Here is a 21,267-nt window from a genome sequence, read left to right on the forward strand (position 1 = left end):
TCACTCCTCTCTTTAAAAATTTATTGTAGTCTGCACTGCTTTTTCACCGTTATATAAACATTGAAAGTTTTAAATATCACAACAATAATTTAGTGTTCTATTACACAGAAATTATGAATTTGTGGTAGACTACCACCTTGTTGTTGTTGCATTAAAAACTTTCAAGGTCAATGTTCCGAAAGCAATGAGTATATGTAGTTGTTATATTCAACACCTTCAACAACAACAAACAAAATTGTGAACACCGTTGGTTGGTTGGCATAGGTCAGTTCGTAATGTGTTTGTTAATCTATATAATTAATCAGTCAGACTTGTTCTTAAAGAGTGTGAACATTAATATTTTTATTATGGAGACAATAATTCAAATAAAATATACTGATCTGTGTGAGGTGTTATTAAGTAATGGATCAATAGAAACTTTTATAAGCGAGAATTATTGTTTGGAATTTAATGATTATCTACTTTCAATTTGTGATTCAATAAAAAAGCATTTTTGGCCTCACTATAAACAATAACATGGGTGAATAAAAAAATGTATATATGTATATTTTGATGAACCCGGCGAAACAATTAAAAGAAAGACCAAAACACGATTATAACTATGTATATTTATTAGGATGTACTTCTTCGTACAAGGGTTGAATTGTGACTGACTTTATACTTATAGAAGTTTATAACCTTAAGTTAAAATAGCAATCACGATAGTAAGAGAAGGCAAATAGAGATACCTGGAATCTCTTGGTATAATTTTTAACATCCTCCGACCGGCGAAGAAGAAGAAAGCTCCAACGGGTACAATAACTGAACAGGTCTTCGGGTTTGAGTTCGATCTGAATAGCGTATCTCACACGCTCTTATTTTACCATCACGACCAGGAAAAGTCTTTTCTATGACAGCCATTCTCCAGTTAATTCTAGGCTTACCGGCATCGAAAACGAGGACTACATCATTTTTCTCAAGTTGAACCGACGAACTGCCCTTGTTGTGGTGAAACGATCGTAGTAACTGGAGATACTCAGTCCGCCACCGCTTCTCGAGCATACCCAAATACTTCATACGTTGCTTCCAAAGCAGTTGTATCTCAAGTGATGAAGATGACGCTTCACGGATAGATGGTCCACAATTACCAATCAAAAAATGAGATGGAGTCAGCGGAGTAAGATCTAACGGGTTGCTACTCATGTATGTTAGTGGGCGAGCATTAACCATACCTTCTGCTTCGACAACTATTGTTCTTAGTTGCTCGAAAGACAGCTTTGCTTTGCCGATTACTATTTTGAGTACGTTTTTAATCGTGCGTATGAGTCGCTCCCAGAATCCGCCCCACCATGGGGCCCGTTCAACTATGAACTTCCACTTGATGCGCTTATTTGCCAAATAACCTTGAATTTGCTCATTTTCAAAAAAATTATTGATAGCACCTAGTTCCAATGCAGCCCTGCGAAAGGTTCGGGCATTATCGGAATATATAACCGATGGTGTACCTCTTCGAGCCATGAAACGTCTTAATCCCATTAGGTAGCTTTCTGTTGCTAAACTTCTTACCATCTCTAAGTGCACGGAACGTATGGCAGCACACGTAAAAACCATCAGATACGTTTTGCTTACCTCACTTGTTGAGTTTTCGAAACAATAAATGGGACCAGCGAAGTCAACGCCAACATTGTCGAAAGGCCTTGAAAGTGTTAACCTCTCGATGGGAAGTGGTCCGAATGGCTGACAAGCTGGCTTTCCCCATAGCCTTCGGCAGTCCGTACACTTAGACAGCAATCTTTTTATCAACTGACGTCCTTTGGGAACCCAAAATCGAGAACTCATCAGCGAAAGGACCATGTTGACTCCACCGTGTGTAGCTCGTTCGTGATAGTCCTTTACTATGAGCTCAGTGACATATGAATTTTTAGGCAATATAATGGGGTGCTTGAGATCTAAAGTTTCCTCTAAGCACTGAAGGCGACCACCTAGTCTCATAAGGCCATTGGTGTCTAGGAAGGGACACAATTGAACAATCTTCGAGTCCTTGGGTACTAAATTTTTCTTCTGCAAGAAATAAATTTCGTTAGAATAAAAATCAAATTGTATATACCTTAGCCAATAAGCTTCAGCGAGTTCAAGCTCCTCAACGTTCAAAACAAATGAGGTTGCTCTTTCCCTCGTTTTACGACATGAGCCACAGAAGCGCAGTAAGTAGGCTGTTACTCGTAACAATCGCTTCCAAGTGCTGAAGTTTTTATAGCAAATAATAGGCTCGAGTTGTTTGCTTATATCAACGGAGGTCTGTGTTAATAATGCCGATTGAGCCGTGTCGTTCAATGTCGTGATGAAGTCACCAGAACTTAAATATTCACCAGATTTGAGCCAAGCTGGTCCTTTAGCCCATAGCGAAGACGTCTGCAGAGTCTCGGCTTTAATACCTCTTGTGAGAAGATCCGCAGGGTTCTCTATTCCGGAACAATGATTCCAGTCTATGACTGATGTGTGGCGACGTATTTCGGAGACACGACTCTGCACATATGGCTTCCATCGATCAGCTTCCCCTTGTATCCAGCTTAGAGCAATTTTTGAATCTGTCCACATATGGAACTTCTGAACAGAAACTTTTGAGGACAAATTCAAGTAAGAACGTAATCGTGCTGCTATTAATGCCGCAGTTAACTCTAACTTTGGCAGTGTTAATTCATTTGTCCCATCATTCTTCAGAGGTGCCACCCTGCTTTTTGCACACAGAAATGAGATATTGCTGTCACCCAAAGCATTGGTGCTCTTGATGTAGGCCACTGTACCGTACGCCTTCAGACTGGCGTCAGCGAATATGTGAATATCCACCAGACTTGCAGATCCAAAGTCCAATACAGAACGCGGAATAGCAACATCTTTTAAAAGGAGCAGACTTCTTGCACAAGCTTCCCATTCAGTCATTAGATCTGATGGCAAAACTTCGTCCCAAGCCAGATTTTTCCTCCATATGGATTGAAAAAGGATCTTGATTTTGATTACAACTGGACCAAGCATTCCCAATGGATCAAAGATTCTTGCGATCGCTTGAAGTACATTACGTTTAGTTCCTCTTATCAAATTCGAACCTAGCAAGTTTTCCACAGATTGTAGCGGGACACCAATTTCATCACTAATGACATACCACAATAGTCCCAAAACTTTTTGCGTATTCTGCGTAGCTGGACCGTCTGTTGAACGCAGGCACTCTCGAATCTGCGATCCATTAGAATTCCACTTTGTCAGGTTCATGCTGGCGTTGCTCATAATAATGGCAGCTTCTTTGGAAATCTGTTTCCCTTCTTCTTCGGTATCAACACTCATCACTAGGTCGTCCATATAGAAGCATTCCTTGAGCGCCTTGCATGTTTTGGGAAAACAATCTTCTTCTTTAGATAAATGCATACGTATAGTTCCAGTCAAGAGAAATGGACTGGAATTAACCCCAAAAGTAACTCTGGTCATTCTGTAGTCTTTGTATTCTGGTCTCTGGTGTGGTGATGTTGGTGAAGTGTACCAAATAAAACGGTGACTGTCGCGGTCATTAACATTTAGCATTATTTGTAAGAATGCCTTTTCCACGTCAGCCACTATGCCAAAACGTCCTAGACGAAAATTTAGCAGCACTTTAAGAACATCTGGTAACAAGTTTGCACCCACTTGTAGCAAATCGTAGAGCGGTGGAGAATGCTCACTACCCGCAGAGGCATCAAACACAATCCTCATCTTTGTAGTAATACTTTCTTCTTTATATACAGGGCGGTGTGGAAGGTAAAAAACCCGCTTGGATGTCTCTTTTTCGTCTGAAGGGACTACTTCCGCGATTCCATCTGAGATCATTCTTCGAACAGCATCATCGTACTCCTTTAATTTTTCGGGAATCCTTGTTAAACGCCTCGTTAGTGAGTCAAGCCGCCTTAGGGCTTCGTTCCTGTTGCTTTTTATTGAAACGTGTGGATTCTTCCACGGCAGTGCCGCTTCATAGCGGGCACCCTTTTTGCAGATGCATTTGGCGATGAGTTTGTCAGCTAGTTGTTCGTTTTCTGCATCTTCACTTTGTATACCGATAGCTTCCAATGACCAAAATGACTTAAGATCATAGTCACTCAGGACTGGCACAAGAAAATTGATGCTGGAAATAGACGAAGAGCATAAGTGAACATTCGAAGTAAGATTCTTACTGACAGAGGTATGCGTCCCCTGCAGTGTCCAGCCAAAGATGGTTTCAACAGCCCTCAACGCAGGTGTAATACAGCGTTGTTTACCGGTAACGACTGCCCAATAATAGTCGGATCCAACGAGAACGCTAAGTCCATCCTCAACATCGATGGCAACATGATTAGAATCTGCGAGACGTAGGCCTTTCACTGATGGGCATGAAATGTCAGGCACTTGCAAAACGTCAACACAAATATCTGGTACAACAACTGCTTCAATTTGGACGTGTTTCTTGTTGTACTGGCTATTTATCACGAGGTTTACCTTTTGTAGTTTTTGGCTCGGAGATTTACCTTTAGATCCAAAAGGAATAACTGAAATGTTTACTATACCGATAGGAACGAGATTTAGTTTTCGAGCCAAGCTCTCGCGAACGAAAGAGTGTTGACTGCCGCCGTCGATAATAAAGCGAATTAATAGTTTATTTTCCTTGTCCGGAGCTACGGCTATGCCCCGAGCTGTCTTCAAAAAGACCGTCGAGTTTTGAGTGACCGAATTACATGCACACAAGTTTAAAACATTCTGCATTTCGTTACTTTCCGTTGTTGCAACTGCTGGGACAACCAAGGCATTGGATTTTGTCATTGATGGATCACACATGGATGTAAAGTGTTTGCCTTTGCATTTTTTACACGAAATAAACTTTGCACTACGGCACTTTTTAGAAGAGTGGCCAGGTTTTGCACAACGAAAGCACCGATTACCTTTGCGCAATATGTCCCTTTTTTTGTCGATGGATATCTCACTATCGCATTCTTTTGTAGTATGTCTATCAGAAGAACAAAACAAGCACTTGTCCTTATCACCCAATGCGACCAAGCTAGCTGCTGTGTTGGTAGTTGAAAGTGAAGTAGATGGTTTGACAGCTGGAGCGACAGAGAAAACTCGACTTTTTTCCAATGACTCTACTTCTCGCTTTAAAAAACGCATTAGACCTTGTACCTGCTTGTCACCAATGTGTGAAAGAGTTGACGTGCTTCCTGATTCCGATTTTTCCGTATCCCCAACATCACTGTCTCGTTCCGCCAGTCGATGATAATCGACACGAAGTTCTGCTGGCAAGCACCGTAGCAAAATGGATTTAAGCATGACGTAGTACTGGTGCGAGGGAATCTGCAATGCAGTTAAAGTGCGACTACAAGCTGTAATGCAGTTATACAAATTGCGTAGACCTATGACGTCAGTTTTCATGAGTACAGGGCGCAAGGAAATTAACTGCTGCATGTGCTTGTCTACTAGCCGTTCTGTGTCTCCAAATTGCTCTTGCAGAAGTGAGACAGCTGCATCGTAGCACATCTCTGAAGCTGTAAAACCAGCAATTACCTTTTTTGCACTACCCACTAGCACGGACTCAAGATAGCTGAATTTATCAGATGATGATAAACTGTTATTTTCATGCACTGCAGTACGAAACTGTTCCCAAAACGGCAGCCAGTCTTGGAAATTACCATCAAATTTTCTCAACTGTAATTTTGGAAGTTTTAAAGAACAGGTTGCCACAAAAGATGATGACGTATTGAATTGGAGCTTGTCAGTAGATGGTGTCTGCTTTTTTTTAATTTTGTTCACACGAAAGCTTAATTTTGCGAGCATACCTATGGCTGAATCTTGATATTCAGCAATTTTCTCTAGTTCTCTATCAAGATCAGCGGCATCGGCTTTGATTAGATTTTTGCTCGATATCTCCTGATTCATGGTCATTAGGCTTTCATGTGCTGCGGTCAATCTTTGGATATATGAAGTAAGTTCCTCTTCTATTTCGTCATACTTGTCTGGATCGTTCAATTGGGATTCCTCACTGCTAAGGAACTCGGAAGCCGCTTTCACGATCTTAGTAACTTGGCCTCTATAGGCTGATCGAGCAGAGGTATCTTTTTTTTTTTTTTTTATAAAGTTTTGAGTCACTGATTAAATAAAAGTTATAATTTTTGTTTGTCTTTGTTCGCCTTTCTCCCGGGTTTCGGCACCATGAATAAAAAATGTATATATGTATATTTTGATGAACCCGGCGAAACAATTAAAAGAAAGACCAAAACACGATTATAACTATGTATATTTATTAGGATGTACTTCTTCGTACAAGGGTTGAATTGTGACTGACTTTATACTTATAGAAGTTTATAACCTTAAGTTAAAATAGCAATCACGATAGCAAATAGAGATACCTGGAATCTCTTGGTATAATTTTTAACAATGGGCTTTTTTTACATGTGGGTGGCATTTTTCATTGGTTGTTCTGTATACTATCCTCTACGTCTACATGTCTGTAAAATTTCATAAAAATCGTTCAAGTAGTTCAAATTTTATTGAACTAAGAACACGTCTGTTCAAACAAAAATTAATAAAGCTTTGTTTTAAAACAAGAAAAACTAGGCAGGATACGGTTCATTGGGTTAGTTTTTATGGAGTTGGGCCACTGTGAGCCAGTGCCGCAAATAGTCACCGGGCTTTTATTATCGACCTTGGAAAAATTTTCATATTCTGTAAATAAAAAACAAAAAGAAATAATTCTTATTTTGTAAGGAAATTTTATAAATAATATTACTTACCACTATCAAATGTATTTAAAAATGAAATATTTGTTTTGACAACAGCCACAACAGCTTTTTTATTTACATTAATTTGAGGGCTGAATTTTGCGAAACTTTCGTTTGTTTAGCCCGGCAAAATCCTCATTCAAACCCTCCAAGTGGGTGCCAGGCGGGCAATAATCACCACAGTAGTCCTGTGCGTTTTTGGCAGGATGGTGATTAGCTAAGGTTGAGTTGGATCGCTGAATTGTTGTAACTCCTCAATAGTGCAACGTTCGGAAACCCAATGTAATCATAATTTCAGTGGTGGTGTGAGCGTACTAGTACGAAAACCGTGCCGAAGAATGAAAGGCTGGGGGATAAACCAGCCGTTAACGAGCTCTTTCGGATGCTGTGGCAAGGTCCGTCATATTTCTGCCTTACCCCGGCAAGCGGCTCTGCCGGGGCTGACCGTCTTTCCGCTTTACTCGTGGGAATACAATGAAAAAATTTAAAAATAAACAAACAAACAAAACAATTATTAAACAAAAAAATCGCACCAAGGCTGCCAATGCGGTCACATCACCTGAAAAGGCTGTCGAGCCAAATCAGGTGTGTGAACGTGTTGTCAACCCTGTGGTTGCAACTAGTGGCGAGAGTCCTTCTCCCTCTACTAGCCGCAACATATACTTGAAGGAATTACCCATCAGTGGAACAGCTGTGACGCTCGGCAGTCCCAAGGGCTGCAATTCCACACCCCACCTCTTCCCCGCTCCTGCTAGGACGTCGCAAGCGACCCCAAGAAGGGACACCCCATCCGGAGAGACAAAATCTGCGACATGTGGAATTGACTCGAAGGGTGAGGGCACACCCGGATTGGTATCGGTAGCGATTAAATCTGAAGGTGGACCTACATCTGTGACACACGGACATAGCTCTGGGCCGGCCAAAAAGAAGTCCAGGAAGTCACAGGCCAATCGAGACCAACGCAATGCCGAAAGTATTCTAGCCGCAGTCGGTGTCATACCGGCGGGGAAAAGAACCCCATAGCAAACGCGTAAACTCGAGTGGGCTAGTGGCTTTCTTAGCAAAAAAGCTAAACCGACCTGCGGCGACTCAACGTCAAAGCGAGATAGGTCTTTCGAGGGTGACAAGCCCGAACCAAAAAGGCAGAAGGTGCTTTCCAACAGCACATCAGCCGTCAACAAAGATCTCTCCTTCAGTGACGCGCTCAAAGGTAAGATCATTGCCGCGGTCATTGACAGGAGTCATGTGGATGGTAACATCTCTCATGATCATTGGGCAGAGGTCAAGGCTCACCTCGGTTTCAGATTTTTATCTGTTATCGAGGAAAATCCGGGGCCTCTCCCAGACACAGCCGATGCAGGATGGTACCAAAATCGTATCAAACTCATCGCAAGTGGTGATCAGAGATCTTTCGATCTATACAGGGCTGCTGTCAATGGCTTGCCAGAAGTCTGGCCGGGTGCCAAGCTCGAGGTTGTTGCAAGGGAGAATATTCCTTGCCGGCCAAGAGCACGTATAATGGTCCCGGCTCTTCACAACTGTCCAGACATGATCATAAAACTGATCAAAACAAGTAATCCGGACCTGCCTACTCACGACTGGAAAGTACCAAAGGTTGAGAAGGAGACAGTGGGTCACTATAGATCGGCTCTCGTGCTGATCAATAGCGAATCACTGGCTCGACTTGCCGCGACCAAAGGTGTGATTAGGTATGGTTTCGATGAAATCATGATGCGTATACATATATAAAAAAGATGAAGATACGCTAAACACGCCCCCCACAGAAGCCTCTTCAGCGGAGGGAAGCGATTCATTGGCAACGAAAATGGAGGTCGATGCAACACCAAAAGTGGAACCATCGACATCCACTGCCCCAAATAAGCCATCCGACGTGGAGGCTAAAACTAAAGTCGACAGTAACTCCGACATGGAGACTGAAGACGCCACCTTAGGCATCACCCAGAGTGAGGAAGACCTGCTTAGGTCCTCCTCAGACGAGGAAAACGCCGACAAAACAGTGGTGGAGGTTGATCTGACTAATAGTAGCAATGCTGCGATTAGTACAGATTAATCTCCATCACGCCATCATGGGCACGAACAACCTGATACTCCGACTGCATATGAACACGGAAGACATCGTCTTAATACAGGAGCCGTGGGTCTCAAACTCCATCATCAGAGGTCTCAGGACTCCTGGCTATAAAATATTATATGCATCGGAGAAAGGTGAACCAAGGTCATGCATGTTAGTAAAAAATGACTTAAACATATTTTTACTCCCCAATTACAGCGACAAGGACACCACCACCGCTGTCCTAACAACAGATAAAGCCACCTACTGGCTCATATCCTCCTACCTTGGCCACGACAGCCCAATTCCAGGAAACACCTTGAGGAAGGCAATTGCGGACGCGCAATCGAAAAAAGTTGGTCTCCTAATTGGTTCAGACGCTAACGCCCATCACACGGTATGGGGTAGCTCTGATATAAATGAGAGAGGTGAGTACTTATTTGATTATTTACTAAGCACTAACCTACTCATAAGTAATATTGGTAATGAACCCACATTTGTAACCAAGAATAGGAAAGAGGTACTTGATATTACACTTACCTCTGACTCGATCCACAATATGATTTCAAACTGGCATGTCTCAAAAGAGAATTCCTTCTCTGACCACAAATACATTCAGTTTGAGCTCAAAGATGTAGCAAATACATCTACGGGATTTCGAAATCACCGGAATACCAACTGGGAGCGTTATAGGGAGGTACTAGCACAACTGCTTAATCATAACCTTCTTAAAAGCTCCTCCAGTAAAGATGAACTAGACCTTTCTGTAAATCATCTCACCGAAGCCTTAAATGAATCAATGAGATCTTCATGCCCTGTAACCATTTTAAAGGGTAAAAAGAAACCTCATTGGTGGCATAAAGAATTAGAACCATTCAGAAAGAGCTGTCGTAAACTCTTCAACAGATTTAAGTACACTAGATCTCCTTCTGACTGGGACTTATACAAACAAGCTCTAAAGCAATTTAAAAAAGAATTAAGAAAGAGTAAGAGGTCTTCTTGGAGAAATTTTTGTGGTAAAATAGAAAATACTTCAGAAGCCTCAAGACTCAGGAAAATTCTCTCAAAAAGTCCAACAATACCTAGTGCTTTAAAGACAGAAACAGGCACATGGACTATCACAGATGAAGAATCTCTTAACCTGTTATTAGACACCCACTTTCCAGGTAGTTCTAACATACTCAACGACTTAACATCAGAGTCTCAAGCTTCTACAAGCGATTTAGTTGATCTAATAACGCGGGAAAAACTGCAATGGGCCATAGACAGCTTTGATCCATATAAATCTCCAGGACCAGATGGAATCATTCCGGCCGAACTACAAAAGTGCTCAGACATGATTATTCCACCATTGGAAATCATTCTGACAAGCTGTGTAAGGTTGAGATATATTCCCAAAGCCTGGAGAATGGCAAAAGTAGTCTTCATTCCCAAAGCAGGGAAACCCTCACACGTTAACCCTAAAGATCTACGACCAATCAGCCTATCATCCTTCCTTCTTAAAACCTTGGAAAGATTGATTGAAATTTATATCAGACATAATTTAAAACCATGTCTCATTTCCACAGCTCAACATGCTTACTCTAAGGGAAAATCAGTAGAATCAGCACTTCACTCACTGGTACGTACTATTGAACATTCCCTCGAATACAAAGAATATAACCTGGTAGCGTTCCTAGATATTGAAGGAGCTTTCAACAACGTCAGTTACCAGGCGATCACAACAGCAATGGATAAGCTGAAATTAGAGAAGTCACTCATAGATCTTATAAGTCTCATGCTCAAAAGCAGGACAATAATTTCTAACATGAGAAGTTTTACTACCACCAGATCGGTGAATCGAGGCACTCCCCAAGGTGGAGTCCTTTCGCCTCTTTTATGGAACATGGTAGTAAACGACTTACTTACAACATTGGAAACAGAAGGTTTCAAGGTGATTGCCTACGCTGATGACGTTGCGATATCCGTATCTGGGAAGCACCCCCAAGTTCTCTCGGAACTCCTACAAAATGCCCTAAACAGGCTAACTAAATGGGCTAATCAATGTGGATTGGACGTCAACCCACACAAAACAGAATTAATACTCTTCTCGAGAAGATATAAAATTCCTCAGATTAGCCCACCAAAGATTAAAGGAATACCATTAAGCTTTTCCGACCAAGCTAAATATTTGGGCCTCATTTTAGACAAAAAACTAAATTGGAAGGCAAATATTGATGAAAGAGTCAAAAAGGCTACTGTAGCGCTTTTTACTTGTAAAAAGGCCATAGGATCAAAATGGGGCTTCTCCCCAAAAATAACCCACTGGCTATACACTTCGGTAATCAGGCCGATACTCATTTATGGAGCCGTCGTATGGTGGACCGCACTGGATAAGATGGTAAATCTAAATAAACTCATTAAAGTCCAGCGGTCAGCAGGTATGTGCATCACAGGAGCACTTCGCACAACACCAACCGCAGCACTGGGAGTGCTTTTAAACCTAACACCACTTGACATCTTCTCTAAAAAGGTGGCTGCCAACTCATGTGTAAGGCTTAGAGCCACCTCTCAATGGACCAGTAACAATACTGGACATACAACCATTCTAGACAATTTCAGATCTATCCCAGATCGCTTAGACTATACCACCCCAAAAATGGTATTTGGTAAAAGATTCCATGTGTCCATCCCTTCAAGATCCTCCTGGGAAGAAGAGGGACCCCTGGAAGACCATGCGGTACACTTCTACACTGACGGTTCAAAGACCGATCACGGAGTTGGAAGTGGTATCTTTTCAGAACAACTGAATCTCAGTCTATCCTATAGACTTCCCAATCAATGTAGTGTATTCCAGGCAGAAGTAATGGCGATTAAAGAAGCACTATCCTGGCTCAAAGAAAACGTTATATCTTGTAAGGATATACGAATCTTCTCGGACAGCCAAGCCGCTCTTAAATCTCTCGCGTCTGTCTCCACAAACTCTCGAACAGTCCACGATTGTCAATCATCTCTGAAGGAGATGACGGAACAGTTTAACATTCACCTCATTTGGGTGCCGGGCCACAGAGACATTCCGGGAAATTGCAAAGCCGATGAGCTCGCCAAAAACGGAACACTTCTGCCTTATGTTAGACAAAAACATAATATAGGAACACCACTTGCTACATGCAAATATCTTCTCAAGCAATATGCTTTAGAAACAACAAATACTAGATGGTCACAAAGTACCACCTGCCTGGCAAACAAGCAAATATGGCCAAGTATTGACTTAAAACGGTCAAAAGGCTTGATAGCACTAAGCAGACAAAGTATAAGCTCTACAATTGGAGTAATAACGGGACACTGCCTCATAGGTAGACATGCTCTGAGGCTAGGGGTCTACACAAATGACTTCTGTAGAAGCTGCATGGACGAGGAGGAAGAGGAAACAGTCCAACACCTTCTATGTACATGTCCAGCACTCTCCATTAGAAGGAATTACTTTCTCGGTAATCCCTTCTTCGATAATACCAGTGAACTGGCAAATATTGACACAAAACGTCTCTCTAACTTTATTAAAAGCACAAAATGGTTTGTTTAAATTCATTACTCTCCCATAAGTAACCTCATTAGTGGTATCACAATGGACCCTTGAGGTCTACGTGTGTCAATGATATCTAGACAGCCACTCTAACCTAACCTAACCTTCGTTTGTTTAGTTCAACTTTGAATTGCAACTAGTTTTCGAGAGGTTTTATATAAAACTTGAGGATTACGAAAACTTGCAGTTTACCAAAAATGTATGGAAAAACTTGAGTTTTCGATGTATGTTTTCGGCGAAAACCGATATTTTCTCGGGTTTGGTGTGAAAAGCCTATTAGCGTCGCTCGTCAGTCGGCCGTTGAGCGGCAGCAGTACAGACTTACTATACTTCGACGGGGTAGCGCGGTGACTACAATAAGCACTACCAGATAGCATGCCGCTCGGCTTAGACCTGTAGTCGGCTCCCTAAGGAAAAGTTGTGTTCAGGAAATTACTTATTAAAAATATTTCTACAAAGTTAATGCTCTTATAAGACTTTTTGGAAAAAGTAATTTTTATTGATTTTATAGTTATTAATTTTAAATAGTTTTGAAGGTAATTCCTTAACCGTGGACAAGAAACATCCAAATTACTTTGAGGTTGGTCTTGCAAAGTGTAGATTTTCCTCGAATTCTTCACGACCCTACACCATCGTCACATTCTGGTCTGATTCAATGTTAACAGCACCATTGGAGAAGTTTATTCTTTCGAACAAAAGAAATAAAAAAGAATTTTCGCGAAAAATCGATAACCGCATATACATACATTACACTCTTATATAGAATCTGGTTGAATTGATAACCGCCTCTGTCAAAGTTACTTTGAAAAGCATGATTTTATTAACGTAATAACTCCTTGACATTCTGTTATTAAACAATATTTGTACTTTCTACATAAGTGACGTTTCTAATAAACTGACAACAATGCAACAAAAGAATATTCACCTTTATTATTATTTGGATTTCCAAATGGTGATGACAATCCATGAAGACTTAGATTTTACAACATACCCGTTCGTAAAATCTACTCAAATGAAATCTTAAGCGAGACAGTAATTAGTTTAAATTATTGGCTGAACCTATTTTGACGGGACTTTTACTGTCAGTTAAAATATTCTTAACATAATGGTAATATAATATATTTTTGAAAATTTAACTTATATCATCATCATCATTATGTACTCGAGTAACGCCACAGGGAACAACTTGCCGTCTGTTTTTGACGTGAAAGTGAAGTAAATTTTCTATGTAAAAAGTTTAAACGGCTCTGGCTGTATTAAAAAATATATTAAATAAACTTATAACTCAACTCATAACACAATTTCTCATTAAGCTGTAAAAACGAATGTTTCGGCATTAAAATAAAAAAGAAAAAAGAGGCTGAGATGCGACCCACGCTGATAACTTCTCATCCCGTCTGTCGATTTGCCTTGCTCAAGACTTTGTAGCTTTTCGTGTTTTTTTTAAACAATTTTCTGTTGAATTTTAAAATTACCAACAACATTTTGTATATAATGACATAGTTTGATTCGAAATCTATTTTTGTGAACGGTAATTGATGAATTCACGAGATAGCAAGAACCGAACATCAATATTTACCAAATTTGCGTACTATTTCTTGTAGATTTTATTTTTTTATGAAAAAATGAACTCTTGGACTTTCATAAACAAATTAATGTAAATCGAAAACAATGTTTTCTGTAGGATAAAAAAAGTTTTAAGATAATAATTTTAATTTTTGACAAGATATTTACATATGTCGAAAGTAAATTTTTACCAAGTTTTAGTATTGTTTTTTGTTCAGGTTTTTAATTTTTGAAAAAAAATTGTCAATATTTTTAAAAGATAAAATTATTTCAAAGCCAATAACTCAAAGTTTTGTAAAGACAACTGTATAGATTTTTCTCAAAATCTTACCAGATGTTGAAAACGTTATTTTTCGTTGCACAAAATTGTTTTGGAGATCAAATCTTTTTTGTTCGTAAAATTTTCGAGGTGACAAATATTTTTTTTTCAGTTTTTGATTTATAAAAAAACCGTTAATTGGATTTTTTTCTAAAAATATATTAGTTTGATATCACGTTACATTATATAATATAACATTTGTTAATACTTTACTTAAAGTAGCCGTTGAAATGTTGCACCATCATGCTCGAACCAGGTACGTCGTTTTACACCCATTACTCCCATCCAAACGGTAAACTTCGACGAATGAAGAGGCGTTCAACGTTAAGGAGGCTTCTCTTGAATTACGTTGGGGTTCCCCTCACACCAGTAACGAAATTTTTTTATTTACGTAGTAAAAAATTAGCCTCATCTGAAATTTTTATTATTAATTGCGGTATAGTGGGAATTATCCGTCAGAAAAATCACTATAGCGAAAAAGAGTAAATAGAGTGGCGCTATGATTATTTTAGAATCCTTTCCATTTTCCTGACGCAACCTGTACTTATATTTGTTTAAAACTCACATGGAATCTAAGTTAAGTATTGACTCCTTGAAATCAGCTTGACTTAAGTACATGTTCCCAAAAACAGTCGCATTCTGGGAAACCTTAAATACCCCATAAAACATCTCTTTTTTAGGTGTTAGTGACTAGCTCTCCAAGTTTGAACTATAAGTATTTATTTAAACCTGTCGGAATTAAAATAACTTGAAAAGTGTTAAACTTATGTCGCTTATGCATTCGGTTTTAAGGAGCATTAACAAGGTTAGAAAGAAACTCATTTTTGTGTTTAAAAATAAAAGTTTAATATGTATATACCTAGGTACTATTGGTGCAGTTGAAATTCTAATGCCATTAACTGAACTGAGCTAAATATCGTAGACAAAAGAAATGATTTATTAACCTACAAATTGGGTCCTATCAAGGGACTGAACTAGGGAAAAGTTTGAAATGCAACTAGTCTGATATTCAAGTAAGAAATGTTTAAGTTTTAAGGCCAATGTTGATTTTGAATACAACACAAACTATTTAGGCGATTCTTGTTATGATAATATTGGTGTAGATCACACATCCACTTTACAATAACCTCAAAGAAAGAACTTCAATTTAAGTTAGTCTGAAATTGAGAAACGTCAAAAAAATGCAAAAAATTAATTAACGCTTAAGGGTGATTGAACTTTAACACCGGCCCTTAAAATTTGAATACCGTTTATTTGAGTTTCAAATTCCTGATGGCAAATATTGTGCAAAAAAAGAAATATATGGACTTAAAACTTATTTGTATCTCACGCAAAATGTTTTTATTAATATTTTGTAAAAACTTTAAGATACCTACTATATTGACAGACGGATATGAATATGAAGTTATCAGTATGGATCGCTTCCCAGGATCTGTTTTTAAATCATATCGTACCTAAAGACTTCTAATTTCTAGTTTAATGGGCACTGCGCCCATTTTAGGGTAGACGTGGTGGCCCTTCACAGTAGACTCTTCAACGTTTGGTGGCCAAATTTGAGACGACCGGTTCAGTAAACAATCAACCAACACCCGTACCTTCAAGGAACTCAAGATCGGTCGAGAATATCGCCGCGGAAAGTGTACAGCATAACCCTTGCTATGCACAAGAATTTGGCCTTTCGCAGATTTCAACTTGTCAAATTTTGCGTCGGTACATGAGCCTACACCCGTACAAGATCCAACTTACCCAAGTGTTCAAAGTTCATGACCATAGACAACGCCGTTTGTTCCCTGACTGGGCTTCGAATCGTTTGGTAGAGGCCCCCAAAAAATCATCTCAAGTGACGAGGTGCATTTTCGGATGGATGGCTGTGTTAAAAAGCAAAATTGGCGTAAATGGGACGATAGGTGAAAATCCATCCTCAAAAAGTTACCGTTTGGTGTGGATTTTGAGGTGGCGTAATAGATCCGTACTTTTTTGAAAACGACATAAGTGATGCGGTCACCGTCAACAGCAAGCGCTACATAACGATGATGAATAATTTCTTATTACCAAAATTGAACCATATGGGCCTAGAGACATGTGGTTCCAGCAGGACTACACTACGTGCCACAAAGCAAACGCCAAAATTACAATTTTGCATGAACGATTTGAGAGTAATGATATCGATTTCACCCCGCTAGACTTTTTTATGTAGGGTTTCTTGAATTGACAGGTCTATGCACATAAACCAGGATGGAGCAATGCCCTAAAGTTGAACATAACATAACACGGTTAAATTCATCCAGATCAATACGTAAGCGTCATTGAAAATTGGGCCACTCGAATCCGTGCCACCGTACATTCGAGTGATGTCATATTACACACTTAATGGCATACATGCACCTTCAAATAAAAAAATAAATATGTTAATCCCTTACGCACATCTTCTTTTATTCCATTTCAACATCTACCCGCCCTGATTGAAAAACCCTTTACGATTAACTGTGTAAAAATCAAAATAATTGTGATATTTGCTCAGGTTCGTCAACTTGTGCAGTTATTTTGTGTCGTGAATTGCTGGCCCAAATATAAGTCAATTATTTTCTTTTAAAAAAAAAAGGGTGTAGTAGGTATCATTCCAATATGCTTTGAAATTTGCTCTTGCCATTTAAACAATGAAATAAATATATGTATGTATATGCCTTCAAAAGTTTTCTATTCATATGCTTAAAGTTCAGACAAAAGTTTCATTGCCATTTATGTATATTTTGTACCTACATACTAAAAAATCATTTGAACTCTCTTGATTTATCGCATTTAATTTCACTTTGATATTCTACTATATTCACCCTTCATAATGTGTCCAACACCAACCCTTATACTTAAATTAAACTTCATTTGAAAATTTTCGGAATCAAAGGAAACAGATACCTCTTTTAAACTTTGAAGCATTACACTTTGCCAACCAGTATCATGCTCAAAACTATTTGTGAGGAAAAAGGACTATTTCTTTGGCAAGTTATGAAACTTCTAAAGTTTTGGCGATTATGAGAGTCCCCTTTTTGAATTTTATGGGCACATTTATGCTCAGCCATTAAAAATTATGACTTCACACGTTATTACTCTAGAGAAAATGTCTCATAATTCATGTAGGCTTAGATTTAGGAATATTTAAAAACATACTGAAAATATATTATATACCATATAAAATGAATGATATATACATATGTATAGTGTACATACATACCTACATACGTCTTTATTCTCAAGTTATTTCTTTGTTAAACTAAAAATAATAATCGATTTTGTAATATTATAATATTTCCTAAGCCCTCAGACTTATAGTTTTATATTATTTTGAGCGCATAGGGTTATCTCCTTATTGTCGTTGAATTTAATTTGCCTCGATTTAAAATTTAAATATTCTTTTATTACATATGTACGTATACAGCTGAAATTCTTTGAAAATTAAGTACGTACTTTGTTAGAGTAAATACTTTGTAGATTTAGATTTTTTATATTAGATAGACTGCTTTATTCAATTTAAGAGTACAAAGTTTAAAGTATTGCTTAACTTAATCTTATTAAAGTATGGCCAAGGCTGTCACCTCATATATACTTTGTATCTACTTACTTAAGGTGAAGCTACAGTCCGGGACAGACCTGGGCCTTAATCAACATGCGTCTCCGGCTAGCTTGTTCCTTCTGCCACCTGCCTCGGGATTGGATTCGAAAACCTTCCGGGCTAGAGCGTTAATGTCCATTCTCTTTACATAACCCAGCCATCTATGTCCTTCGACTTTAATCCTTTTAACCAGTCCAATGACGCTGTACAGTTCGTCGTTGTATTTTCTTCTGCACTCTTTATCTATGCAGACGGGACTAAAAATCACCCGAACAAATTTTCTGTCAAAGCATCCTAAGACGCTCTCATCTTTCTTTGAAATGGTTCAGGCCTCAGCCCAATAAATGAGAACCGGGATGATGAGTGTCTTAAAGATGGTGATTTAAGGTGGTCGAGGACTTTACTACGCAATTGCCTTCTAAGTCTTCCGAAGACATCTTTGTTTAATGTGCTTTTTTGATGACAGCATATATGTTCTTCGTCTTGCCCTCATTGAAAACTAGACCCACGTTGCAATGCTCAAAAACGGTCCACTGACATCACGCTTTGATCTTCCAATCATGTCTACATCGTCGGCGTATCCGAGTAATTCGTTGGACCTTTGGAAAATTGTGCCTAAAGAGACTGGTGCCTCCATAGTTGGGGCAATTTAGGGTTTCTCCTTTCTTGTATAATGGGCAAACTATGCTATATCCACTCATCGGGCATACTTTCTTCCGACCATATTTTTTAGATGAGTTATTCCATGCTCCCTTCCAAGTCATCGCCTGCTGCTTCGAATAATTCGGCAGCGATGCCGTCAGATCTAGCAACTTTATTGGACTTCAGTTAAGATATAATAATCTTCAATTCTTCGAAGTCGGGTAGGCGGATTTGTTGATGTGTTTCGCATAGTTTGAGTAGTTCTATCTTCCTTACATACATCGGAGTTCTTAAAACAAACTGCGGTTCTACTACGATGTTCCTCTCATCGTCCTTTTAGGCTTCGGTTCGTGGCTGGTACTTCTGGGATAATTTTTTTAACTTTTGGTAAAATTTAAGAACCTCACTCTTGTTGTGACATCCCTCTATCTCCTCGACCGCGCGCTTCTTATGCTCCCTTTTTTATCAAATTAGTTGGTATTTCTCTCTAACCTTCTGCTCGTAGAGCTCGCGAGCAGATCTTGTCCTTCTGTGCAGTGCCATTTTGTTTGCCTGTTGCTTAGCTGCATGCCCTTGCCTGCAATCGTCGTCAAACCACAGCTTTAACTGTGGTGGCCATGTGGAACCTAAAAATTCAGGAGAGGCATCTCTGATGGCTCTAAGGCAATGTTGCCACTGGTTTTCAAAGTTTAATGCAGGTAGCATAGGACAGGTAGAAAAGGACATGACAGTCTCCTGCGATTGTAGTCGTCTAACACTGAATCTTCTCAAAGTACTTCCTTATTTTGCCTTCGATCGTGATATCCGTTGCCGTACGGAGTCGATGTTGGCCTCTCGGAATGTTCCGATATCCTGTGCTCTGGAAAAGCGCCGTGCGAAGAAGACTTTTTTTCTGAGTCTAGTTCCAACAACAAATTCACACCACCAAAATAGTCGCTGCCTTTGTTCTCCGTAGTAGTCGCCATAGTATACTTCGCAGTCTTTAGTTTGCGTTTGCTCGGTATATCCCATCGTACTCCTTGGATGGCGGTAATGTCCACCTTGCAGCAGTTAAGGGCTTCGGTTAACTGTTCGGCTACACGTAGTCATTGTTCTGGCATTAAAAATTTCCTGATGAATTGTCAAACCCTACTTAAAATATCGAAACAGTTTGACATTCTTAATTTTCACACTATAGAAAAAAACCATAAACCAGCTAAACAAAAAATAAACCCGCTGATGAACGAAAAAAGGAAAAAGGGGATCTCAGGATACGATATCGGTTATTAATTGCATGCAAGTGAAACCAACTTAGTTAAATTACGAGAAATTATGTGTACATACTCGTACGTTCAAATCTTTTCGAATCTTATATGACTTTAAATAGTTGTTTCCCAATTTTGTGCTGCGAAAACTATGAATCGAACAATCAACAAACTACGCGATATCAGAAAATGAGAAGTCGAGAACTGGAGCATATAGTTGTTTTAGAAATTGGAAAGCTAATTGCTTTTTTTGCCAAACACAATTTGGAAGACAAATTTTAAATTTAAAAAAGAGGCTTTAATGCGGCCCACACTGATAACTTCCCATGCCGTATCGATTTGTCTTGCTTAAAATTTTCACAAAATATTCACAACAATATTTTGTGTGAGATAAATAATTTGAAGTCAGTATTTTTTTTTGTTCTCCTGATTCTTGTATCGAAAACCATTTCTAATGAAAATTTAAATTTACCAACAATAGATTTTTTAGTAGAAAATCAATTTTTAACAAATTGTTTACCATATCTAAAACGTTTTGTATTTCTTATATGAACAAATACATGCTGATATTTTTTTGTTAAATTAGCACAGAATGAAATCATTTTGAAGTCAATACCTTAATTTGTTCAGAAGATATCGAGAATCGAATATACATTTTTACCAACTTTGTATTCTTTTTTTTGTAGATTTTAAATTTTACGAAAATAATGTGTTTTGTATTTTTATAAAAAAATTACTAAATGTTGAGAACAATAATTTCTTTAAAATAAAATTAGTTTTAATCCAATATTTTGGAAATCAAAAATTAACTTTTACCAAGTTTTAGTAATATGTTTTGTAAAAAAAAACTGTCAATTCGATCTTTCCGAAAATATGTCTAAATGTAGAAAACAATGTTTTTTTATAAGATGAAATTAGTTCGAAGTTAATATCTTTAATTTTTGGAAAGATATTTGACTCGAAATTAAATGTTTACCAAGATTTATGAATAAAATTAAGTATATACAACTATTGTATAGAACCAATTCTAGTTTTTAGTTGTTTTAGTTAAAATTATGAAAGTAATTATACATACATAATTTCTTATTTGTTTAAAAGTCAAATGCTCAGCTGATGGAATAGCGATCTTGAGAACCCTTGTTGTTTTATATGTATATTACTTAGCAGTTTAAAAACTTGATATTATAGGGCACTTTCAAAATATTAAATAAAGAGGAGAATCAACTCAAGTGATTCTATTTCACTTAATTAGTAGGAAACCAAAAAAGCCACAACTAATTAACTTTGATCCCTTTTAAGGTCGGAATGGCATTCAAATATAAAACACGCCTTGTTTGCTTCGACTTCAATTATCATTAATGGACGACTTGGGAATAATTTGTTCTTTCTATTAAATTTACACGAATGAATTGCTACAAAATGTTTGCTTTATTTCAATGCAGCTTTGAAAATAAGTGAAATCCAGAAAATTCAGAACAGAAAATCTTATCAACTCAAATAGATTTGC

The 21,267-nt window shown here is 38.5% G+C and overlaps 1 protein-coding gene across 1 annotated transcript; it reads right to left on the reverse strand.

Annotated features, from left to right (window-relative positions):
• Window positions 1-750: 750 nt before the first annotated feature.
• Window positions 751-19,481, reverse strand: LOC129945101 (uncharacterized). Its single transcript, XM_056054760.1, has 3 exons — window positions 19,293-19,481; window positions 12,708-12,789; window positions 751-6,083 (listed from the first exon to the last, which is right to left on the reverse strand). Exons 1-3 carry the CDS (start codon window positions 19,479-19,481, stop codon window positions 751-753), a joined length of 5,604 nt encoding a protein of 1,867 aa, XP_055910735.1.
• Between the last annotated feature and the right edge of the window lie 1,786 nt (window positions 19,482-21,267).

Source organism: Eupeodes corollae, chromosome 2 (assembly GCF_945859685.1).
Source record: "Eupeodes corollae chromosome 2, idEupCoro1.1, whole genome shotgun sequence".
In the NCBI taxonomy this organism is placed as follows: Eukaryota; Metazoa; Arthropoda; class Insecta; order Diptera; family Syrphidae; genus Eupeodes; species Eupeodes corollae.

Excerpts from the sequence above, each read along its gene's own strand:
- LOC129945101 (XM_056054760.1), bottom strand. The coding sequence starts at position 19,481 with ATGGCGACTACTACGGAGAACAAAGGCAGCGACTATTTTGGTGGTGTG. Across the intron at positions 12,790-19,292 it reads ATCGAAGGCAAAATAAGGAA|GGAGCCGACTACAGGTCTAA; the intron begins GTACTTTGAGAA and ends ACTTTTCCTTAG. Across the intron at positions 6,084-12,707 it reads CGCTACCCCGTCGAAGTATA|ATACCTCTGCTCGATCAGCC; the intron begins GTAAGTCTGTAC and ends AAAAAAAAAAAG.